This window comes from Mytilus edulis, chromosome 5 (genome assembly GCF_963676685.1).
Source record: "Mytilus edulis chromosome 5, xbMytEdul2.2, whole genome shotgun sequence".
NCBI lineage: Eukaryota > Metazoa > Mollusca > Bivalvia > Mytilida > Mytilidae > Mytilus > Mytilus edulis.
Window position 1 is genome coordinate 19,598,163 of NC_092348.1, and position 27,829 is coordinate 19,625,991.

General features: G+C 31.5%; 1 protein-coding gene across 3 annotated transcripts in view; it reads right to left on the reverse strand.

Moving 5' to 3' along the window:
- Positions 1-27,829, reverse strand: part of LOC139523159 (A disintegrin and metalloproteinase with thrombospondin motifs 18-like) — a 68,077-nt gene that overhangs the window by 24,951 nt on the left and 15,297 nt on the right. For 2 of the 3 annotated variants that reach the window (XR_011664568.1, XM_071316964.1), the window contains exons 2-5: positions 25,810-25,861; positions 19,946-20,250; positions 1,312-1,462; positions 456-700 (exon numbers count right to left, since the gene is read on the reverse strand). Coding sequence is in view for 2 of the 3 variants with exons in the window: in XM_071316964.1 (XP_071173065.1) it covers positions 456-700; positions 1,312-1,462; positions 19,946-20,250; positions 25,810-25,861 (753 nt within the window). In the remaining variant the exon portion in view is untranslated. Of the gene's footprint in view, positions 358-455; positions 701-1,311; positions 1,463-19,945; positions 20,251-25,809; positions 25,862-27,829 lie in introns of those variants that run through there. The other variant, XM_071316965.1, reaches the window with a different exon arrangement.

The window sequence follows — 27,829 nt, forward strand, 5'->3', positions numbered from 1 at the left end:
AATATTAAACATACTAAGTGCATATGTTGTGATGTTATTTCTCCCATGTTTACTCACAATATTAAACATATTAAGTACATATGTTGTGATGTTATTTCTCCCATGTTTACTCACAATATTAAACATATTAAGTACATATGCTGTGATGTTATTTCTCCCATGTTTACTCATAATATTAAACATATTAAGTACATATGCTGTGATGTTATTTCTCCCATGTTTACTCACAATATTAAACATATTAAGTACATATGCTGTGATGTTATTTCTTCCATGTTTACTCACAATATTAAACATATTAAGTACATATGCTGTGATGTTATTTCTCCCATGTTTACTCATAATATTAAACATATTAAGTACATATGCTGTGATGTTATTTCTTCCATGTTTACTTATATTACAATATTAACATACTAAGTACATATGTTGTGATATTATTTCTTCATACTTACAATATTAAACATACTAAGTACATATGTTGTGATGTTATTTCTTCCATGTTTCCAGTAAACATGTTTATCTACAACCACCAGTGTTTCCACAGTTTTGACAGATTTTCTGTGTGTAGCTCTTTTCGTCCTGGTAGGGTTAAAATATATATAGCTACCATTGGGCAATGTCTGGTTTTCATCCAAATTGGCCTCTTTTCGTCTTGATGGATTATAATATGTATCACTTTTATTATTTTCTATAGTATCTGTTAAAAAGAAAATTGTTTTTACTATCAAGGATTTTTAGATTAGTTCTACGTCCTAAAATGTGTCCTTGATATTATGTACAGCTTAAAAATACCAAAACAAGGAATTTTGAGGACACAACAATCACACAAGAGTCAAGACACAAGTGCAGAATTACAACATATACAAGAAAAAGTGTTAACAGAACACACATTGATCTAATTCATTGGGCATTTTCAAATCCTTTAATATCAAAACTTAACTGGAGTTAAAGAAACAAGTACATTTGTACTTAAATGTCAACCACTGTACCTATGCTGTATATGTTGCCTTTTTAAAGAATGAAAAATCAAAGCAATGTAAAACTCTGTTGAAACCTTCAGAATACGAGTTTCTGAGACATAAAAAAAACCTACAAATACATGCATTGCACGTGTCTTGGCTCTGAATGTGTCATTATTGTCTTGTTCAATATAATGTTTTATGTAAGGTGCTAGTGGACTGTTAATAAATTGCATATATTTTTGTCACTTTATGGTTTTATATGGCCTCTTGGTATCTCCTCCCTTTTTACAGTGATGGGGTAATTAGAATTGTATTTTTATATGGACACTCATTCTTTTAAACTTACAATTTGAGTCATAGTATTGGTTTTGTACTGATGAAGATGAAGCTCTGTAGAGAATGTGGGATGCTTCTGTATCACCATAAGATGTGGACAATAAATGATGTGGTGCAGGCTCAAATATATAGTCATCATCTTCAAGCTGCAACACTCCATTCTGAAATGAAAAAGAAATATATATATTTAGATTTGCAGTTTATAGAAAGGAATGTAATTCATAAAGACTTTCCATCAAACTGAAGAAAATTCACTATAATTGCAACCAGTATACTGGAACATTATTTGATTAAAAAATAAACAAAATTACTGTAAGGGGAGATAACACAGATAATTAAAATTTTATAAAAGCAAGGATGTATATATATAAGATATCCATCCTTGTTTAACTTGTTTAAAAGTCATACAAAACTTTAAATTATAACAAAAAAAAGCAATACATCTTTTATACACTTTGAAGTTAAACAACTTTTTTTCTTATTTATTGATATTTTTTTTACTATCAATATGCCATCTAATATTGCTTTAAATCCAACAAAATTGTGTCATAATATATATAACAAATGATGAACATTCACATTTCTTACAAAGAAATGGACACAATATGGCGGACATTATTAAGGTAGACAACTTAAGAAAATCAAAGTATTAAAAGAACTGGAAGATTGGAGTATCAAATGTACTGAAAGAATAGATTCTATTAAAAAAAATGAAATTATAAACAGTTATACATTTATCATAACTGCATTGCCATTGGTGTATTTAAGCTTACTAAATAATTTCCTTTATTTGACATTCATATAAATGTTATTACTGTACAATTTTCTCCAAATATCTCCTTTTAAACTAAAGCTTGGTGTTGTTTTAATACAAAACACAAAATCCTCAGTGAGCCAACAGTACTACATTACTTTGCTTTCAAGTTGAGTTATCTACCTTACAATATATAAACGTCCGCCATATTGTTTTCAACAAGGAATTTGCATACAAGACATAAAAATTGATTTTCTGAAGATTCCACGTACTTGTATTAATCATGAACTTCATAAACCTTAATCATTGTATGCTGTTACACTAATTGAAGCAAAAAAACACCTAAAACACCATTAAAAATCTTTTTCTCGGGGAAATATCATCTTGTTTTCGGGATATTACGTTTTTCTCTTATTTCTCGGGAAATTGTGGTACCCCTTTTGAGGTATGGTTATTCCTGACCTGTTAAACAGGTTGGACACAAGTCAGGTTGGACACAAGTCAGGACAAGTGGGGAATTCCATGTTTTCAGGGAACACCTTAAAAAAAACCAGTCTATTAGGACTTCCTTTCTCTATTTCAATTTATGGCATGAAATTTATAAAATTGAAAAGAATAAATTATGTGGTCATGTTATACAACTATTTAAGTGTAGGACTACATCATGTAGGTATGGCAAACCAATGGGAGATAACTCTAAATTACCCTAAATAATTGTTCCCAGATGTGTGTAAAAATAAAATCTTTGGGTGACCTCCGATTACGGCCTTCTATTAACTTGTTAAGTCTCAGAAGGTTCTGATTGCTTTTGATAGATATTATATGAATAATCATGATTCTGTATATTATAATTTTCGGGAATACGATGAAATATTTGAGGTACAAACAAGGGTTTGAAAGTTACATTCATTTCAAAAAAATACAAAGGAACGTTATACAGCCTTAAAATGTACTTTTTTATTAAGTTTAATATATTAATCAAATAATTAGGTTCAATAAATAAATCTAGATAGCTGTGTTCATATCAATTTTTTTTTTTTATAAATAACCCTCCTTTTTGTGTATACAGAGTTATTTCCCTTGCATGGACAACTTTTGGTTTACTTTTGATTGGAAATCAGCTGTGATAGTTTTTTATTGCATTATACAGCCAGTTTATTGTGATTTAAAGATAGTTCAACCCCTTGTCATTGCACACGAGATAGTTATGATACTGAATTATGTGGTTTTAACAACAATCAATATATGTATTTTCAACATGTTCAACTAAAAACATACATAGGAATCCATACAGTAGCGGCAGATCACTTCGAATGCTATTCACATTCAATGCATTTTGAACTTCAGTCCTAAATGAGATTGGTTTACAGATTTCACTGTATAAATATAGTAACTGATATACAGATATGAATTTACTTTACTTTTATACATACAAGTATTTTAATACAGTGATCTGACATAATTATTTGTTTGAAATTTCTGGAATAAAAATAATGTTATATTATTTTCATTGTTTTTCAGTGCAACAGGTATTTTAGTCCAGTAGAATAATTGTTAAAAGGTTGTTGTTTATCTTTATTTATAAGCATTCATATATAAGAATAAGAATATTTCATTAAATACAAATGTAGAATGTTAATGAAAAGGGAACATTCTAAAACTATCATGACAATACAAAGACAGATGACATATTTCAAAACTTTTCTTGTCTCTCATGGTACAACTGATTTTTATAGTTCGTTCTTATGTTGTACTGTCACAGGTCAAAAGGGGGGGGGGGGATTGGGCGCCTGCCGACATGTTTAACCCCACCACATTCTGTATGTATGTGCCTGCCCAAAGTCAGGAGCCTGTAATTCAGTGGTTTTCGTTTGTAGATGTGTTAAATATTTGTTTTTCGTTCATTTTTTGTACATAAATTAGGCCGTTAGTTTTCTCGTTTGAATTGTTTTACATTTGTCATTTCGGGGCCTTTTATAGCTGACTATGCGGTATGGGCTTTGTCCATTGTTGAAGGCTATATGGTGACCTATAGTTGTTAATTTCTGTATCATTTGGTCTCTTGTGGAGAGTTGTCTCATTGGCAATCATACCACATCTTCTTTTTTATACACACACACAAACATATACATTTGTATATAAAGAGTAATATTCCTATTTTGTTTCTTTACATTCAAATGTTTATAAAGTTTTACTTTACATTTTAAATATACCAACTGATGCTCTGAATATATAAAAATCGTCATGTTATGTGACTTTGGACGATAGAATTTCATGAGACTGGTTGACATTTTCATGCTTTAAGCTTCTATTTTGACCAAAAAAACTTAATATGGAGGATTGAAATTGACTAACAAGATGTAAAAGAAGCAAAATAAACAAAAGCTATAACTCAAATGATTAAAAAAATATATTTTATTATTTTTTACAGAGAGGAAACAGTTTTTCCAGAGTAGTAAAAAATGTCCATTTTGAAAATTTGCTATTTCTTCGTTGTTATTATGTGTATTGATAAACGTGAAACTGTTTTGAAAATGTCTTCACAATGCCTTTAAAATGAGGTAAAGTTTTCTTAGATCAGTTGATTTAATAAAAATCACTTTCCGTACCTACTACATCAAAATTTAGCACATAGCATCGGTCATTAGGAATGTATTTCCACATATATGATTAGGTACATGTGATTTGACAGGTTTACTAGAAGCTGATCTGAGACAATTTGCACTCACGTCTGTTCAGATAAATTCTGTGTGTTTATACATGTGCTTATTTCGCGCTAATATTATTTAGGTATCTTCGTCTCTGAAACGTTTTGAGATCACGACACTGACCAAATTAAACAATTAAAATGCAACGTACAACCAGTACAATAATATGTTCGTTAACGAAGACAGACATGAGTATGTGTAAACTAAACAATGTTAACCACAATTTAATCTAAATGCTTTGTCATTTCTTGTTTAAGGTTTCATATCATTTTTTTTTAATTTAAGGAAATAGTATAACCGCGTAATGGCTAAAATAGATTTGCAAGAAATTTGACATGGATTATCTCCCATTGACTGATATTAATTTTTATAACCAATTTGAATTTTCAATTTATAAAGGTTGGTGATAGTCTTGATGGATTGAAAATAAGTTGAATTTGACTTTTTATGTTGAAAAAAAGCAACAAATCAAACAAAGAATCGGGATGAATGTATTTGCACACAAGAACAGTAACAGACAGTCAAGCCAGTTCAGCTGTCCAAAGAATGCGAGTGGCACATTGATAGTAAAAAAAGATATCAGAACAGTAAATAGGAATAGTAAATAATGCCCCCGAGGTCATATGTTATAGGACTAAGTCCTGCTTCACTATAGTGACAATGGTATTTACTGTTCCTCGTGCAAGTAAAATTTTGATGATACTGTCGTAATCGAAAGAAAAGCAAGATTGTATAAAATAATTTCTGATAAATATCCGCCGTGGACGTCTGCGAAACAGTTAGTCAATAATGGTCAATAATCATATTCGTCAGCAACACTGAATTTCAAATGAATAACCTTATCCAGATAGTAACTAAAGGACCAATTTATTTTCATATATTTAGAAGAGCCTGTATGAAGTCTGCCTCGTCAGAGTAAGGGGGAAGTATGTAAGCAAAGGTGCACATTTGGTTTCCATAGGAATGCCGGACTCTTGAAAAAATGTCTATCAACTTGAACGTTACGACTATGTTGCAAAAAAATCCAGCAATTCTATGATATTCTTCACTAGTTTATTTTTGTAGAATCAAGAGTTTATTTACATCCAATTATTATTAGTCCCTTCTTCAATAAAGTTTTACTATATTTTTTTTCATTTTGTCGTTAGGTTTAAATAAAAAAAAAATTGTGTAAAAAGTACAGATGTTGGGTACTACAAAAGAGACTAAACATAAAAATTATGTTTCGCATCTGTACTATTGACCATGATTGACTTTTAATAATGAAAGTCAAGTATTAACAAAGAGCTCCATTCCGAATAAAAACAATATGTACGTTCAAATGCTTTCAATCGCGAAGATGTAACAGATAATTTTTATATCGACAGATTTTTTTTACTGTTGCTATTTTAACATGAATTTTAAGAGGCATGTGATCAGAATCGTGCTATTGTTGTATTTAAACTCAATTATGCTACCCATTTGATATCATTAAATCATTAAATTAATCGAAACAACCCTACAACTGTTGTTAGCCTGGAACGTTTGGCCCTAGCAGCATGCTTTTTCCAATATTTGCCCATATATAATAATAAAATCAGAGATAACGATGACACTGACAAGTATAATTGATCTTTCAACGTAACAACTTCCGTTTTAAGTGTATATTAGGGCACACTTGATTTAACGTTTAACTAATTTAATTGACCTTGCTTAAATAAATACACCGTACTAACACATTATTTCTCCAGGGGTGGTAAACTTTACAGGGTCAGAGCAATCCACCGTGAAATGTATGTGACATATCTATTTTTCCTGTCAAATCAGTTCATAAAATCACATATTTTTACATTCTAGCGAGCGAGAGAATGGAAATAAGTAATTTAAGGTATACATAAAGCATGACGCTATCATTCATAAGTATCCTACATTCCGAAAATGCACGTATGGTCATGAAGATTTATTATTATTATGCTTCTATAACCAACCACTTGTAATGTGTAAATTTATATATTATATGGACATAACCCTTGAACTGCGAATGTACTTTGTAAGAACATAACGAATATATTGTACACATATAGAGACATCTCATGCAGAAACCAACATAAACAAACCATAAAATAGAAAGTTAGCTTAACCTCCACCAGTAAATGTCTGTCAGTAACAAGTACTGAAGAAAAGGAAATATTATATGTCGCTATAGGTTCCATTATAGTTTCTATAACTTCGTACTACATCGAATTAGTCGTTGTTTACCAAAAAAGTTATCAAGCATACATAATTTAAATATTTGGTTTTGAAATTTAATTGTACCTGTAGAAAACTTATTTCAAACGGGATAGCACTTCCTCATTGTTACGGATATGTTGTTTATCGTGCCCGGAAATTTAAAAAAGATCCTGATAAACTTCTCGATCCTTTAAATAAACTTATTCTAAATGGTTACCAATTCAACACTGTAATTAGATCTTTGAATATTATCAATGTTTATTGGTATTTATATTCATTTTGTTATCAGTAAATTAAAAGCAAACTAAACAGTATTGTTATATACATTGCACGAGGTCATGAATTTCTCCGACTGTTTATGACCTCAATACATTAAGTCCATAAGCCTGATGATTGAAAATGTAGTCTTGGATGCATGATTTTTTTATTATTTGTTATTGGCTTTGAATAGCTTCCAGTAACTGTGAGTACTCTCAGATCTGTACTTAAGTGTCTTTTTGTTTTTGAGATGTACAAGAACCCGGCCTTATGCACTCTGTGTTTTTGTTAGATGCATTTCTATTTGTATCCATCTGATGAGGTAAGTCTTTTTCAACTAATTTTTGTCGTTCATTCGTTTGTTGTACTGTTACACAACTGTCCCAGGTTAAGAGAGGGTTGGTATCCTGCTTATATGTTTAACCGCGCCACATACTGCATGTATGTGCCTGTCACAAGTCTGGCGCCTGTAATTCAGTGGTAAATTATCGATTGTTACTGTGTTACATTGTTTTACGTTTATTTTTTTTATAATAAATAAGGTCTTTAGTTTTTTCGTTTTAATTGTTTTACATTGGTCATTTCGTGGCCTTTTATAGCTGACAATGAGGTATTGGCTTATCTCATTGGTGAAGGCCATACAGTAACCCATAGTTGTCAATTTCTGTATCATTTGGTCTCTTGTAAAGAGTTGTTTCATTTGAAATCAACCACATCTTTTCTTTTATGTTATTTGATCTTTATGTGTCCATTCAACCCCACTTAACCAGGTTCAACCCACACTATTTATTACAATGTCCTGTATTAAGTCAGGAATATGGCAGTTGTTATCTAATTATTCGTTTCTATGAATGTTGCAATGTTGTTTGTTTTTTGTTGCACTTCTGTGAGCTGTTATTACGTTGTTTTCCACTTACAGTTGATGTGTTTCCCTCGGTTTTAGTTTGTAACACGGATTTTTTTCTTCTCGATCGACTTTTGAACAGCGATATACTACTGTTGCCTTATGTAATGAGTTCCAAGATTAGTTTTGTCAGCTGATTGACTTGTTAGTCGTACAGTTAATAACAACAGCTTAAGATTTCTCTACGAATTCGTCAATTGTCAGTTTATTTCTTTTATGAAAACTGTGAAACCTCAGTATGTTATGTAGCTAAAAATATCTGTCAAAGTTGAATTGTTTTGGCATATCAAGTGAGGAACATTTTTTTAATTTCCATTTATCACGATTTAGTATCTTTATCAAATAAACATTGTCATCTGACCCTCATGATCTGCGGTTTCTTCAAACCATTTCAAAACATATTCATCACTCCATAAAAACTACGACTTAATTGATTAATAAAAAGTTGATCCACCATAATGTATAACTTTCGTGCAAACGATGAAGCTGCAAAGGATTAAGTTCACAATACAAGATTTTAAACGGAAGGACAATTTAAACTTGCTGAAATGACGATCTCGTAACTCAAAGTGAAATATATATGCATTTTTTTTTGCATTCGTAATAATTTTTGGAGTTAAACTTCCTCATTCTAGCTCTTAGATCTATTAACCAAGAAGCTTAATGTGCAAAAAGAGCTAAAAGATTTGGTTCATTAAAAGCATGCATGTGAAGTAATTAAACAATTCCACGCCGGATGTTGAATTTTCTTGTCGCATTGAAGATCAATTGGAGGCCTCGGGGTCTTTTCTGCTGTTTGATCGGGTTGTTGTCTCTTTGAAACAATCTTTGCTTCTAATCTCTATTCTACTTGTTGGATTAAAGACCACGTTAGAAATGAATGACAATATTGTGGTATTCTGATTAATGTTGTGTTAAAAAACTTAGCTTTGTCAACTTTTTTTGGAAAAAACAGTGCAGTATATTTGTGCTTTTTCGAATCAGAGATATGCCCCAAAGTTCACTTATAACGTAGAAATATACATTACGTTTTTGCCACTCTTCTTACTAATGATAAGCCAGTTGTATTTTTTTCTTACATATTTGTCTATTGCCATCCTATTAAATACATGTACATCGAAATGATAAGATATATACAAAAGTTCTTTTAAACAGCAGGTTCTGTTAACTTTATTCAGTTTGTGGCAAGTCGTCTCAAAATTGATAAGCAAGTTTGTATTTCTTTCCTATTTGTCAATTGTCATCATATTGCATGCAATTACACCAAAATGATAATGATATACCGAAACCATATTATCTCGAGGTATCCTTTTAACTTAACTCAATATTGAAACACAATAATGTGATATATAAACAGTCAAGCTTCAGTGTTATGCTCAGCAAAACTCGCTCTTTTAACCCAAAGGCCACTTGGTTCATAAAACAATTTAAAAAAACATATTTATCACCTCATAAAAAGAGTGCTTTAACTGATCATCTGTCAGTAAATGCATCACCATCGCACATTTTATGCACATATTAGATCTTTTGAAATGCACACGGCTTTGGTTACGACAATGAATGAATTGTCATGCAAGGAATCCATCTATATCAAATCATCAAGCTATATTCGCTGCATAACACCTACAATAATATATACCAATGGTATCTATTCTTCTCTGCTTAACATCCTCAATGTCACGTCTGTATTAAAGTCAGATGAGTGAAATTCAATATTTTACAAAAAAATAATTGATACATATCTTCATCGATAAATCTTTAAATCTATTTCAAGTGATTTGCAACTTAGACATACGCTGCCATTTTTCGTGATTTGTGACATAAACCTCGTAAATTCTCAAGAGTTACAAGTTTTTGGAAGACACATTTATGCTTTAAACGTTCGAGGTCATCAAAACTTAGAAACATTCATCCCTTTTAAATCTTACTAGTGGATATTATGGCAAACTATATAATTTCATGTATGCTATATATTTTTTAATAACTTAACTTATTAAGTTATTGAATACTTGGTTGAATTGATATTTCTTTGTTTCTCATTTTTTTTAGGTGTGGGATGAGGATTGGAAGATTTTATATTTCGCTTCGATTTATATCCATTAATTTTCAATTTTTTGAAGTAAGAAAACATACGTGTTTGCATTATCTCTCGAAACATCAACACAATCACATATGGTCAATGCATCTGATACATTTTTGTATGTAGTATTGACATAAAAGGAGATTAACATGGTAGCATTGTTGTTGAACCAGATCTCTCCGAAGATACAATTGACCAAATAAGTCTCTGTCTTCGTACATTATTTTTTTTACTAAAATTCGACATCAGAGATCTCTTATGTTTATTTTGATTCGTGTATGCGTTTTAATTTTCGTTTTTCTTTTAAACAAAAAACCTATATAAACAAATTTAGCTGAATAGATTTTAAAATTCTGCCTCTATGGACTAAACAATTAACGTGGTCTTATTTTGTTTTTTTACCCCTTTTGCTTTTGAAGACACCTAACGAAAGGTTCGATATGACAGTTTCAGCTGTCTCTCTCTCTTTGTGAATTTGTTTTTTTATAATTTGTTTTTCAAATGCTTTCCTAAGATATTGATAATCAGATAAATTATGAGAGTACCACTATTAACACTTAATTAGGTATGTTTGTGGTTTCAATGGATAGTATATCGTTCTTTTCTCTGTTTTTGTCCTTCTTCGTCGTGCATCCAAAACATGTTGGTTTAACCATATTTTCAAATTCCCATTGTGTACTTGATATTTTTTTCCGTTTAAACGAATGATCTTGTAATATATCATTTAAATTCTTGTCTTCATTTTATAAAGTATCAGTGCTAATTTTTTTTTTCTAGTTCATAGCACTAACTTCTGAACCTTCTGGACCACCCGAATTCATCGTTCCGGTTTTTGGTAGGATTTGTGGTGCTGAATCTTTAGTTTTCTGTGAAGCGTTTAGTAGACTGTCTATTTTCTTTTCGTGTTTTTTTCTCTCTATTTGAGCAGTGGTTGTCTGCTTTTATTAGAATTTTGAAATTTGATTGTCCCTGGTATTATCCCATTTTACTGAAAACGATTTAAATTCTTATGACAGATAAATAATATTCATTTCGACTACTTTTGTAAATTTGAATATGGTGTTACCATTTTAAAGCTTCGTAAGTGTGTAATGCATATGATTTGTATACAAGAATGTGCTTCGGTCAACTTTTTTACATTCTAATAAATAACAAAAAAAGTTGCCTTTTGATTTTTAAACATTACTTAATCCTTTTTGTTGTAACTTGATGAACCAACAGAAGTAAAATCTATTACATGGGTCATGATTTATAGAACAAAAAAATCATAACAAAAAAGTCTACCGAATATATTTTGTCAAATTAAATCTAGATTCACGTTTCATTTAAAGTTCCTAATTCAACATAACTGTCTATCAAATTAGCAAGGAATTTTGTTACTGGTATCATAAACAATTTTCTTCAAAGATATGATTTAATGTTTTACGAGTTGAGGTAAAAGAGGTTTGCTGATTACAGGAAACAAATTACCTATCGTCACTGTAGGAACAGACTGTTGCATAATAACATGCATATCTGCAACACGCAGCTCTGACTTTGTAGATGTTTTGTGACATCATTTACCTACACCATAATTCATAAATGAAGTTATTTAGACAGATGTAAAATAATCATTATGTTAAATGCTTTAACCTGATCTGGTTAATTGAATATTCTGCAAGCAATAACAATTACAATCGCAGACTTTGTTTATTAATAGATTGTTTGCTCGATAACCGATAATATGTTCGTTTTTATGATAAGGTACTGTGTCAAGTAGTTATTAGAAAAATGGGACGAATTTTAACCTTTCATTGCATATAATTATCAAAGGTACCAGGCTTATAATTTGATACGCCTGATGCTCGTTTCTTCTATATTAGACCCATTAGTGACGCTCAGATAAAGAAAAAGTTAGAAAGCCAAATTAAGTACAAAGTTGAAGAGCATTGAGGACCCAAAATTCCAAAAAGTTGTGCCAAATACGTCTTAGATAAATATGCCAGAGATAAGAAAATCTATAGTAGTTCGAATAATTCATACTTTTGCAAACGGTAATTTTATATAAATTACCATATCTGGTTTTTGGTTACCTTAGTTTACTATAGCAGAAATAGGGGAACAGCATGAATCTTGCGCATCCGAAACGCTTCTCGGAAATCATCTACTTTTGGAATATTTGAAAAAAAAGATGTTAAAGAACCGAAACAGTTGAAGAGCTATATGAACAAAATGAATGTTGTAAATAGTTATCAAAGGTACCAGGATTATAAATGTATGCACTAGACGCGCGTTTCGTCTACATAAGACTCATCAGTGACGCTCAGATCAAAAGAGTTATAAAGCCAAACAAGTACAAAGTTGAAGAGTATTGTCAGAGGACCCAAAATTCCAAAAAGTTACGGCTAAGGTAATCTATGTATTGGATAAGAAAATTCTTAGTTTTTTCGAAAAACTCATAGATTTGTAAACAGGAAATTTATAAAAAAAATATCCATATAATTGATATTCAAGTCAACACCGAAGTGCTGACTACTTGACTGGTGATACCCTCGGGGACGAAACGTCCACCAGCAGTGGCGTACACATCAACCGGAATCTTAGTGCTCATTTTAATTATGATATGAATTAAAAAAAAATGTGTACCAAGTTATGATTTTACCTATATTTTCTTGGTTTACTGATCACGGAAATGTGAAATTACGAGCGGGACACATTTATTTGATTTTTACTATCATGGATCGCAGTTCCACGAAACTTCATAAAATTCACTAAATTGACTGTATACAAAACTTTGAATTTTTTAAATTCTAAGGTTTTATACTTCGTCTGAAATAGTTTACCTTAGCGAAGTTGACAAAACGTTTAGGAATTTTTGGTACTCAATGCTCTTCAACTTCGTACTTTATTTGGCCCTTTTAACTTTTTTGGATTCGAGCGTCACTTACGGGTCATTTGTACACAAAATGCGCGTCTGGCGCTAGACAAAACAATCCTGGTAGCTATGATGAGTTTCTTTATATATACCCACATCCCACCCCATTGACATTGGCAGTGGTGTTCCCGTTTGTCGTTACAGTATGTATTACCCATAGGGAGATCTTCAGAAGAAAGCAATATAACAAAGCAGTTACTAGCTGATTTCAGTACGTTGTCAAAAGCTTTTATAATTTAAACGAAATAGCTTTTTCTTAATCATTTATTTTAAGTTTTCTGTAATAAAATTTCATTGTCACATCTGTCAACCTTCAAAGCTTTTAAATTTTGTTTATCTTTCAAATAAATCTTCTGTTTTACCTTCAATTGTTATTTATCTTACAAGAAACAATCTTTTCCTTCCATAGAGGATACGGAGATATGAAATTAAATTGTCAAAACAGGTGCGATAATGTTTCTTCTCACTTTTTACACTTTATTAACTTATGTGATTTTTAAATGTTATCTGTTCTTTTGAAATTCGATCAGCTGTCAAGCAAGGACTGACAAATAGTACGGCTATTTACAGAGGAAAAACTTCAAGTTCTTTACAAATTACAAGTATTTTGATTGGTCTTGCATTATAGTGCATAGATGGTCCTGATGGTATCAATATTTAGCCTTCAAAAATTACAATATTATTTATTTTACTGTCAAATTCTTTATATGCAATAACAGATCATTTCTTATTTTAGACTATGATCACTGTGCATATATAGATAACTTTTCTATCAACGCCAAAATCTGATTCTAAATACGGAGCTTTTAGTCATGTTAGAAATAGGCATGCATCAATAATGAAAGCATTCTTTTCGTTAAACATGTACCCTGGTACCAAATAATACCAATCATCCATCGTTTGGTTCGCGCTTCTCGTCTATTGATGCCCATGGTGTTAATTTTGATAATAAGAAAAAAAATGTTTTGCATTTATATGGAATCCAACATTAGACTGTTATACAGACAAATCTTGTGAAACTGTGAAACTAGGGTAAATTGGTGTTAGCGCCAATGAGACAGGACAAACCAACACAGCTTAACTAAAGGACATTCATGTTAAGGTCATACTCACTATTCGTTCATCAATGTAACATTCCCGTAGTCTTAGATAGGGACTGAAACGACTAACATTAACATTGTCTGTCATGAAATATTTCTGGTCACGGATAGTAATGATTATAATATTATAGTAATAATAATCATAAACATATTTATTTAATGTAATGGTTTAGGGATGTCTCTTTAGGTTATAATGTTTTTCTCGTGAATGGATACAAGAGTAATAAATATTAAGATTAGCTAATGGGTTTTATACAATGATCCCCTTTTATTGTAACCATATTTTGCCTTTTTTTACCGGTTATGTCTGTTTTGTTCACGTATCGTTGTAAAAATAATGAAATTTGATGCGACTGTCATGAAAGTGAGAGGTTTAGCGCTATAAAACCAGGTACAATCCACCATTTTCTACTTTTGAAAATGCATGTACCAAGTCAGCAATATGACAGTTGTTGTCCATTCGTTTGATGTGTTTTATCCTTTGATTTTGCCATTTGACTAGGGACTTTCCATTTAGAGTTTTCCTGAGTTCAGTATTTTTGTGATTTTACTTTTTTTTGTATTCTTCTAGTGTATGGGCTAACAACTAACAATAATTTTGTCATGACAACGTAGTTACCACCTGCACTTTCACACCACATGAAGATGTCTTACGATGACAAAACTGTTAAATAATACTTATAATAATAAGGGTCTTTCGTCGGATTTTGTCTAATGCATACATTGTAGTTCGTTTCTGTGTGTGTTACATTTTAATGTTGTGTCGTTGTTCGCTTATATTTAATGCGTTTCCCTCAGTTTTAGGTTGTAACCCGGATTTGTTTTTTTCTATCGATTTATGAGTTTCGAACAGCGGTATACTACTGTTGCCTTTATTTATTCCACACCATTTTGCATCTTGATAAAAATATCATTATATTCAGTTCTGCCAAGTACGTTCGTTCTTAACGGAATGCTGATATTTCATTTTTCGGTGTTCAACACATATTTCATTTGACATCATAACTTTAATATTTAGAGATTTTATCATTTCTTTTGAAATATGATCAGCGATCAAAAGGATCGACAAATTATCACCAAGAAAACATATTTCTTACAAAATGCATGGTGTGTTTCATTCTTTCCAATGTGTAAATATTACTCTTTCAAACAGCTCGTTTATCATTTATGTCATTAATGAAAATAAATAAAAATAAATTTCATCTTTTATATTTATATACTGCATATTTCATAGCTGAAGGTAAGGCATAATTTTGAAATAGATTTATGCTTTAGCTACAAAAATCCATTTAGAAAACCCGTTTGAATGAAATAAACAATTAATTGGTTTTTTTAATGCAGTGTACTAATCAAACGTAATTCACTATAATCAGAATACTTTAACTGCAGAGATGAACTGTTTTCTTTATCATGCAGAAAAGACAATAACAATCAAAACCCAAGAGTAAACAAAGACTCACAAAACCAAAGGACATTTACATCAACAGTTATAAATAAGAAATAAGAAACAATACGAACACCACTAAAAACCGGGAGTGAAATCAGGTGCTCCGGAAGGGTACGCATTTCCTGCACCGTATACGGCACCAGTCTTGTTATTTCTTTGTTCAGTTTGGTAATGATGGAATAAAATTGAGAATGGAAATGGGGAATGTGCCAAAGAGACAACAACCCGACCATAGAGAAAAACAACAGCAGAAGGTCACCAACAGGTTATTATGACTGAGGATGAATATCAGATATGATTTTATTATGCTATGATTTTATTATGCTATCTCAAACAAAGGTTACCATAGATGAATTACAAGTATAATATTTTCAAAGGTTTTATCATGCATTCATTGTTTGAATTGAAGCATCTTTAAGAGTATACAATTGTTTGATTCAGACCCCGTCACGCACATGCATATACGCTATCACCTCGTATGCGTAACTACTTATGATTACTAGCATTTCTTTCGCGTACACGAATCTTGAATATAATTTAGTACATGTACATGACTACTGGACATTATTTCGTATGCGTTCATGACTACTGATCATAATTTCGTATGCGTGCATGACTACTGAATACAAGTATTATATTGTATGCGTACACGAATTATCCGTACGCTTATATGCCTACTTAAAATCATTTTGTATGCGCACATTACTACTAAATATACTATTTCGCATGTGTACATGACCCTTGAATATCATTTTGTACGCGTACATGACTACGGAATAGTATCTCGTATGCGAACATGAATAATTTCGTACGCTGATATGCCTACTGCATATCATTTTATATATGCGAACGTGAATCATGTATCATTTCGTATGAGTACATAACTATTTAATTAAATTTTGTATGCATACATGACTACTTTATTTCATTACATTACTTCTGATCAAAATTGTACTCATAAACGACAACTTATCAAACTGTACCGTTAATTACATCCCGCTCCTTTGTTCTAACAGGGGTGATCTGAGCCGGATCACTCCTACCAGATTACCCTAGTTTGAGTGTCTTTGTTATGCATGCTTTCCTTTGTTCTGTAACATTTTGGCGGGAATGTTGAATCCACTATAAAACTTATAGTTAAATATACAATTATACGGAAAAGACTATCTATCAAAATTTACGTAGAAAAAATCCAGTGTATATGCTGGGATTCGAACTCAAGACCTTTAGCATATCAAGCCACGACACAACCACTACAGCAGGACGACTGGATACGAACATTCAGTAATTTAACATACTTAAAGGAAGCAAGATGGTTTTTTTATAAGTGGGGCGAGTTGGTAGACCTTTATTCAGTGGGGTTTAAACCCTTTTCGTTGATAAGTGAGTTGTCAGTGATTGTTCAGTTTGATTTTATCCTTTTTCAAAGGTGGTACGAGTCGGTAAACAAGAGCGGGGCGATTTTTTCATTAAGTGGCGATATAGGTTGGGCCGATTGGCCAGTGGGGCGAGTTGACATTGTTTGATATCTACCCATCGTGTTCGGGGGTCAAAAAGGGTATAAATCCTATAGTAATGTATAAAGTATATTATAATGGTTGTGTGGCGTGCTAAACTAGATTTTATGAATTGTAAATGGTTTTTCGTCTAATCTAAAACAGCTGAGATTTAAAATAGTTATCCCACTCAGACTTGGTGTATCAGTGTAAGATCACCCTTTGGCCTCCGGCCATTGGGGTGATCTTACACTGACACATCGCGTCATCGTGGGATAACTATTAATGACTACTTCTACAACATCTACCGCGTAAAGAAAATCCTATTCAAATAAACTCGTGAATGTCTACCTATCAACAGGTTCATCTTTTAACTAACCAAACAGTTATGCATAGATATTAAGATTCAGATTATAGAAACAATGTTGACTGCTGTACCCCTACATTTGACATTTTTACCCATTATGTCTGTTTGTTTTGTTCACATATCGTTGGCTATATAATAGACTGTTTTAATGCGAATGTCATACACGTGAGAAGTTTAGCTAGCTATAAAACGAGGAATACATAAGAAAAATGCATGTACCAAGTCAGGAATATGACAGATGTTATTCATTTATTTGAAGTATTTAAGCTTTTGATTTTGCCTTTTGATTACAGACTTTCCGTTCTGAATTTTCCTTAGAGTTCGGTATTTTAGTTATTATACTTTGTGAAAAAACTATTTTTATCGGTTTTTTTTAAATGGTTCAGGGTTGGTTCATAACTATCGACTTCTCGTATATTCAAATTATTCTTAAGACTTAAACAAAATATGCGCAATACACTTTGTATAAATATAATAATACAAAATTCGTCTAAAAATAAGCCAAGCAATGTTAGATCTGCATATTGATGTGACTACATCATAAGTATTTTCATCTATTACGACTGACAAAAGCATCTGATACACAAAGTATATAGTCTTCACACCCACCATACATCATGTACTGTGTTATAACGCTATATGAACCCGACGATGAAAGGTGTATTCGACTAACTAAAATTATATAACTATGTTGTCCGACGTCGTACTTAGAACACTGGACGCAGTAGAGGCGGTTTTGCTACGATATCTCAAAAAGCACGGATTTAAATCATAATGTGGGAATAATAGATATTTATCGGTATATATTGTGAACTTTAAGATACTCTTCTTTAATATTTCTATTTGTCGTTTGTTAAAATTTAATATACATTTTTGCATCTGTCTTATTTCATTGGATTTGACATTTTACTGTTAGAGTTTCATCATGTCAGTGATCTTAAATATAGAACTATTTACAAGACAAGTTATATACAGTGCTAACCACTAATGTCACAAAACAACATAAACATACGGGTTATTCTTTGATTCTTAATCACTACATTACGCAACATCAACTAGTTCATATCTCTATTTGTTTACAGTTTGTAATAAGTCAAATGTAATATCAACATTTGTAGTGAACCCTTTACCAAATCAGTTACTTGTTTATCTGAAATTACATATTAGTTGCCCTGATATTTGTAATTATCAATCAGTCAATAAATATTTTAAACAAATTTATCTGAAATGGTTTAAATTTATCGTCCGTGAGACTTAAGTTTTCTGTTTACAAAATTATATTGAAATACATAAACAAATGTAATTATAAAACTAGAATGTACTCGTTATACCCAACACCAAATGATACATGCGTTGACTCCTTCCAACACGAGTTTCATACAATTCCAATATTATTTGGTCAACTAGTTACATAGTATTCGTTGATTCAATTTCAACTATAAAATTAATGTTGCAAACTGGTCTCATAATCATATAAAACCGACAAAAGCTATCAAATGAAAAAAAATGTTTGAAAAATTTGGGGAGTCCGAAGCGTTTTTCAGAAATCACCTATAGTCACCAATAATAAAGCAAAAAAATTGAAAGCCAAAAATTAAAAGCTAAGTATAAAAAAGTATTTGAATACGCGAAGGGCTGTGTGACTGAAAGGGACAACAAAGGAATAGCCAAATCCGTCCATTACAAGACGATTTTAAGAATTTCAAGAAGAAAACCTTAGATCAAATCCAGATACTGTTTTCTGCCTTTGTCATATGCGCTACAATACATAGAAACAGATGTAACAATACATAGAAACAGATGAAACAATACATAGAAACAGATGAAATAATACATAGAAACAGATGTAAAAAAACAGAAAAATTAGAAATGGCATTGTCAAATACGCAGAAAAAAAAATCACAAATTTTTACCATAAATAGAATAGATTAGACAGTTATTTTGATATGAGCGTCACTGATGAGTCTTATGTAGACGAAACGCGCGTCTGGCGTACAAAATTATAATCCTGGTACCTTTGATAACTATTAAGTGCATGATTTATTAACGGTCAAGAACGTTTTGGAAAATATAAACTTCTTGAAGGTATTTACATACAAACAGAGCCTAATATACTCAGATGGCATATCAAATTACAGCTATAGATTTTAAATCAGACGCTGTTATTTTGAAAGAATATATTGTTACTTGAGGATCAGTAACCTACAGTAATTCTAGATCAAACTGTTAGATGATTTTAAACCATGATCATTACATTCATGCAAATGAATAATATTTTAATACCTGGCAAATAGGCCTGTTTATGCAAATGAGACGTATGCAAATGAGTCATATGCAAATGAGGAATAGGTATGCAAATGAGGAATAGGTATGCAAATTTGGTACAGTTGATGAAAAGAACTTACCACGCCATCACATAGGGATACAGCAGCTTTTCCTCTCCTCGAAGCAACTTTCCCTTTGAAATAACACTGTTTTTTAATACTTTCAGTTGATGATGACACATTGTAATATCGATATTGGACAAAGGAATGAGGTGCTACGAAATGACCATTACGTCTAAGATGAAGCTGGAATGTTTGATTGAAAGCTGTGAAGTTTAAAAACAGGTCCTTCCTGAGTTGAGGAGCACTACGACGGTGTCGCTGGATTGAGTATACAGTCGAAATATGAGGTTCTTCTGAGATGATAGGGTATATCAGTTGGTAATCTGAAGAAAATAATTTTTTAGGCAATTATCAAATACGAATTATACATTGATGAGGTTATCTGAATTAGACGTATATTATTTAGATTTAAGAATGAAAGATATACAAGAGTTAAATTCCCATTTCTGCAATAACCATCCTCAAACTCTTTCGAAAGGAAACCTGTAAGGAACCAAATTCATAATGCATTCAATGGCAACACTATATTGAATTAATGCCGGTTGAAACAGAACAGTTAAAATGAAGTATTTTTTGACGAAAGAACCTGCGACTATTAACCCATGTAAATAAAAAAAACAACAACATGTCTTTCTTTCAATCACACAAATATGTGTCGAGAAGCCGCAAATTGGGAAAGGTCTTCTGAGTAGGACAATGAAAATTGTAATTTTTATGGCATACTTTTGAACATAGTTTTATTCTTAGTTTAGGAAAAAGATAAATTTTAATACATATAATCGTTTGATCCTGTACTATTTACGATGACGAATTAGGTCGTTTACGAAATACAGCAGCTGATAGTTAAGTTATATAATCTTGGAATTCATAATCTTTGTCAGGTGTGCTCGAAACCAATTTTTGAAGAACCAACAAAAATATGACATTTTTTTCTTTATTCATAATTGTTCTGATTGTAAAGCCAACTGAATTTTCCGTTTGGGTTTTGCATATATCGACTGTAGATCTGGGTTTAAGCATTTCTGTTGTAATACTTCCCCCACCTGTTAATTTACAAGATACGTTAATTGGTATAACATCTTTCTAATTTACATTTATTTTAATGCAAGGAAGGACAGATTATATCATATGAAGATAAGTAAGTTACCTAGTTTTATCTAGAGCGTTACTTATGACCTAATTGACGAAAAAAGCCATGTGTTTATAGTTCCTGTGGCAACACATTCATCTTTTCAGCATAAATGAATTATGGGTTATCGTTATGATTTTTATGATAGGAAATGAATATTTTTTTTAGGTATGTCGACGGACACAACCGCCCTTAATTATACGCATCCTGAAACGAAAGAAGAAAACACAAACCGGTACAAATACAAATATTCACATGTAATATAATAACGATCAAAAGTTTTCTTTAAAAGTTGTTTTTTCTTCTCGAACTTAACTTTACTTAAAAGCATATTTAATATACAAAAAAGTTGAAAGTAAAACATTAAAGTAAATGCAATATCACTAGATATCAATATAAGAAGATGTTGTCTTATTACCAATGAGTAAATGAGGTATAGCGGATGCCCATAATAGTCCTTGCAATTGTGTTCTTGTAACAATTACTTTCTCCTACATTTGATTGTAAAAATCATATTCATACTATATTATGCGTTGTTAAGCTACTTTTATAACATTTCGACATATTTCTTCATTGTTGGCTTTAAAATGCGTTCTTTATAGTTGACAATTCAGAATATACTTTGGACGTACGAAATTTATCATTTGATAAATAGAATAACAAAATTAGCGAACTCCAAGGTAAAAGTCTCCAAAACGGCCAATTTAACAAATTAATATTTGGTATTTACCCAAGAATATCAGGTCATAACAAGGTTTATGTACGCTTCATGTATAATTATTGTACGGTTTTATCTATGATATGTAAAGATGGGAAATAAGTGCATTGACCTCCATACCATGGTAATGCCTACAGGTGTTTGAATAAAGACAAACGGACAAATGCGATACTAAATTCCTCTCCCACTATTAGTTTGGTGGAAATTAATAACATTACATAACGATAAATTTCTCTTTTTTTTCAAAAATAGATACTGTTATGCATCGCATGATAAATTTGCAAACTGCATGTCGATGTTTATTAACAGGATATACACCAGATTTATTGCATGCAACATGTTCACGCCTCTGGATACCAGCGATATGTCTATTCATACATTTGTTATTATTTGATTATTTTCTAAAACAGAAATAACAATAAAAATAAAAAAGATCAAAATTCTACATTTTAATGAAGAATTTATCAATCAACTTTTTTGTACAATATCTTGATAAGTATTAAAGAATCAACGTATACCTTTTGAATATTCAAACGGATTTTCATAAAATGCATAAACACCTCACGCACTCCGAGAAAGATGTCCTCGCCAAATATCTGTCTCAGTCTATATATGCTTTTACGATATCGCTTACATTACGTTTGAATTTGATCGATAAAGCAGTGTTAAACCAAATTACATGAATATGCTATCAAATCTACGCGTGCAAAAAAATGATTTATCGACATTTTGTGCTATAAGTCTTCACCCTTTAAACAGAAGACGTTTACTATATTACTTTGATATACTACATGTGACAAGAAAAATTTCAACTGATATATTAAAATTGATATGCAATATAGTACTGGGTAGAACAATGATTCAATGAATAAAAATACAAAATCAATCACTTCCTAGCTAACCGTAATTTTTTTCACTCCAGGAAATAATGTAACTGTCTCCGTGTTACTCTTATTCTAATTTTGATTCATAGACGAACCTTGCTCAGGTGTTTCTATTGATATTCAATCGTCTACGTTAGAGTGCCCATAAGTTTAACTGCTTGATCCTTGTTTAAGGTACTGATAAAAATCGAAAGCTTTAACACAGCTGCGTTGATGGCATTTTTATTCTAGTGCATTTGTATATGAAAAGTAAACTAGCAAAAATACTGAACTCCAAGCTTATATAATCCTCTATACTTTAACGTTCGAAAGGAGTATATGCCTAAAGGCACACATTTTATACTCCGAGTAAAATTGTTTGAGTTTGTCTGTCCTTCTGGTATCTTTCGCCCCTCTTTTTTTAATAAGAGCCTTGATGTATCGACTGGATGAGAAGAAGTTAAAACACACAGAACCAAAAATTGTATTTTTTAGAATGTCCCGTTTATGCCTTATCCCATGTTCTGTTGGAAGCTTATCAAATAAGTAGAGTGTGGGGACTGATATTCCAACCCATCTTTAGTTGACAAATGTTTTATAAATTTGTATCCCTTGTAGCTGGTCTATTCTTGTACCCATTTAAACGTAACTTTTCTAGACATTCTTTCAGGCATGCGTAAACCATCAAGTTTTCAATTTCATTATCGGGTATATTGTGCATGCCATGTTCGTTAAATATTTGTTTTTAGGGAATACTTTCATATTAAATAAAGGTTTAAATCTTTAGTCTAACAAAACTCCATGATTTCAGATTACTTATTGCTAACTTCCCATTCTTAAGAAGTAAATTGCCATTATCATGAACTGTTGGATAGACGCATGCTTCGTCTACAAAACACTCACCAATGATCCCCTTATTAAAAAGAAAATTCAAATTCATTGCGTTTACTTTGAAGATACCCCTAAATTCACTGGCGCCTCAAACTATTCAATTGAACTGGCCTTGACTAGGGTATGTTGGGACAGGTTATTCGTGCATCGGAAGTAATGAAGAAACTTTGGATTTTAAGATGTAAAGTCAACTTTGGTAAGCCTTTACATTTCATCTTTTGTCAAAATCATTTGTACTGTTAAGGTGCATTTCATCTTGCGGTAAGCCATAGTCAGACCTGACTCATGTTATGCATGTCTTTCATTTTGATTGCAAATATTGACACCACATAAAAAAGTGTGTAGTGCATGCACATTCCTGAGCTATCTGAAGAACAAATGCACCTAACATATATCTTAAGAGATAAACGTCATCGCAACAATACTGTCTTGGTCTTTAGTTAAACGATATCCCTGACATTCCATTTTCATTTGATCGTCTGAAAAAAGTCGAGTATCAAACAAAATTGCATGATAAACGTTATCAAATCTTTAGGTGAAGGAATGATTTATGGGCTTTTAGTACTATAGGTCTTCACTTTTTAAACAGAAGAAGTTTACTCATTTTACTTGGCAAGATAAATTGGGTGACACATTTTATTTAACCAAAATAATCGCAACATTCGGAGTGGAACTGTACTTAGATATATCAACAATACAAAATCAATCAATACCTTTACGTCATTTTTGTCTACATTTAAAAATATTTTCAAAAACTCATAGTCTGATATGTTTTATACGCCGTCTATGTTTTAAATTCTCAAAGTTACATTCCACACAAGCTTTGCTATTGATACACAATAGAGACATCGTTAAGTTAATATTATTTATTTCATATAAAAATATAAGTTTACCCCATCACATACTTCATATCTATTTATTTTAAAGTGATATCTATGACATCGAGGTTTCTTAAACAATAATATCATTACACATCCATATCGTTTCGTTAGCTCGGAATACGACCTCAACTGGTTGAAAAATTGCAACGGACTACATTTGACCAGCGCTCTATAAACCAGACAGCAAACTAAACTATTTAAATACAGCTTTTGTTGGTTAGTGATGGTTTTCCTCGTGATAGAGATGTAAAATTGTACATGGTCTACGGTTACATGTAGTAGCTATAGCTGTGCATTTGATCTTTTTTCCAATGAACCGTAAAGCAATAAAATTTTAGAAAGCCTTTAGATTTCTATGTTTTGTTTTGTATTTTTCGTCGTTATTTGGTTGTTTTTCCTTACTGGTTGGTGTAATCTATGTTTGTGCTTGCTTGTTTGTTTTAAGTATTGCAGTTTTTTTTTTTAAGTTCAAACTTTTGTTTGGTCTTCATTCACCCTTTTAACCTGAATGATGAAATCAACATTGGAGAAATGCAAACGTGTATGTGAACACGATGGTTTGAGGCTTATCACCAGCCCGTAGTCAGCACTTCGGTGTTGACATGAATATCAATTATATGGTCATTTTTATAAATTTTCTGTTTACAAAAATGTGAATTTTTCGAAAAACTAAGGATTTTCTTACCCCAGGAGTAGATTACCTTAGCCGTATTTGGCACAATTTTTTGGAATTTTGGGTCTTCAATGCTCTTCAACTTTGTATTTGTTTGGCTTTTTAACTATTTTGATCTGAGCGTCACTGATGAGTCTTATGTAGACGAAACGCGCGTCTGGAGTATACAATTATAATCCTGGTACTTTTGATAACCATTTCCAAAGTACCTGCATGATACAATACTCAAAGTTAGATAATGTTGCTAAGTCTTTAGTCTTATATGCAGTGTTTTGATTGCCTTTCGTTTTGGTTTTCTTCCTCGTTTCAGCTTTTGTTTTGTCCCTTTGTATCTTCTGCCTTTTTGTTTTACTAAATCGGAAAGCTTGTTACCCACTCTTGCATCTGAAGTGATCCTTACAACGGATTTAAACGCGGGGTTGGTGTGATGGGTGATTTATGGTATTTCTACTATGTCCATTTCTTTTTTAATATGAGAATGTTTAAGACAGTTAGTCAACATTAGATAGTCGCGAAGATCATTTTGTACTGTAAAGGTACATTTCATTTTGCGGTGAGCACTAGTCACATCTGACTCATAATATATGTCTGTCATTCCTTACTTGATAATACCACTAGCGCGTCAATGTTTCATGTATGTTTGGTCGTTTTATCTAGAAGCAAATATTGACACCACAAAAAAATTGTGAAGTGTATTCAAATTTCTTAACTATCTAATAACACTTACCTCGAGGTAGTAGTTTCCCTGAGTTTGTTCCTAATACTGGTAGTCTTATATTCTGGAAAAAAAGAAATGATTTTAAAATTGGTATGCATATCCGAAGTTCAGGTAGAAGGATGATATTGTATAACAACTTTTGCTAAATTTGTATCAGATCAGCCAGTTTAAAATAATATAAAGATCAGCACACATATAGCAACATATTTTTTAACATAGGAGAAAATATATTGTATACAGTTTAATTTGCTTCGTTAACACATCCAATATACCAAACAAATCAATGCACGGACCAACTGGTTGACCATTAATTCTAAGGTGTACAATTATTCTGAAGTGAATTTCACAAAAGACTTTCCTTGTCACCAATTACAAATACTATAGAAGACTCATTTTAACGCCACCAGGAGTTGGTTGACCGTTATGAAATTGATATCGAAAATGTTCATTATGTCATAACTACAATCCAATCCCGTTCCCTTTTCACGAATGGGACCTACCAAATTATACTATTTACCGGCTTTGTAATAACATGAGTAACATGACGGGTAACACGTGTGGAGAAGGATCTGCTCATACTTCCGGGGCACCTGAGATCACCACCAGTTTTTGGTGGGGTTCGTGTTGCATTTGTACTTTTTTGACATTTTTAATTATTTTGTCTGTTTGTTTTGATCACACATCGTTTTCAATATAATGGAAATTTGATGCAACTGTCATACAAGTGGGAGGTTTAGCTAGCTTAAAAACCAGGTTTATTCCACCATTTTCTACATAAGAAAATGCATGTACAAGGTCAGGATTATGACAGTTGTTATCAATTCATTTGGTGTGTTTGAATTTTTGATTTTGCCATTAGATTAGGGACTTCTCGTATTTCCGTATTTTTGTGATTTACTTTTTTATAATTGTGATCAATGTCTTCCAAGACAACATGTTTTAATTTTTAATTGCAACAGATCTAGACTGTTAGAAAGCCAATGCACATTAACCTTTGCTTTTGGATATTCGCTTTTCTCTTTTAGATTTAAGTATTTAAAATCCTTACAAATCATGTATATAACTTTTCGCTAGTTTAATATTTCTCATGTTTATGAATGATTTGCATATTTCAATCATTGAAGAACACAACACAATAGACAACTTATATCTTTCTTAAACTCTTGATCTTTCTCTCTTTCATTTGAATTTTGAACAACTTTAATAGGAAGCAACATAAGGATATATACAGATACGCAATCAACTATCAACCAATCACTGTATCTTTCTGGTATTTGGTTAAGCCGAATGATAATATGACTAAAACATCATCCGACGTTTGATTTCTAAAGACATTTTGTCATAGTAGTCCCTTCTTAAATCTAGTTGTTTTCACCCTGTTTTAAAGTTGTCTCATTGGCACTCACACCACATCTTCCTATATCTATTTTATCTGTTTATATATATATAAACATATCTTATGTCTCACCAATATTTGTGACTAACAATTAAGACGACTTTGGCGTTCTCTAATAACTATACATTCAAGATTTGTATGTACTTTGATTTGTTAATAAAGTCTTTGAATAATTTATACATATCATACTATGGTCTTTGTTTGTCATGCCTTCAACATTGTATGCTGTAATTGAACCTGTCTTGTAAACTAATGACATTTATAGTCTCCATTTATTGTTAAATTAATTAAAAAATGAAGTTTATTGTAATTGTCTACATAAGATGATACAAAACTGTTTCAAAGGTTGATGTATGAATATCATTTGACACATTTGTTTTTTTTATTTTTTTATGTGCAGATATAATGTCGTCTTTAAAAACCATGTAATGATCACTAATAAGGACAATGGTTTTGGAATTAATTAAAAATTGAAGTTTATTGTAATTGTCTACATAGGATGATACAAAAGTGTTTCAAAGGTTGATGTATGAATATCATTTGACAAAATGTTTTTAATTTTTTTATGTACATATATAATGTCGTCTATAAAATACAATGTAATGATCACTAATTAGGACAATGGTTTTGGAA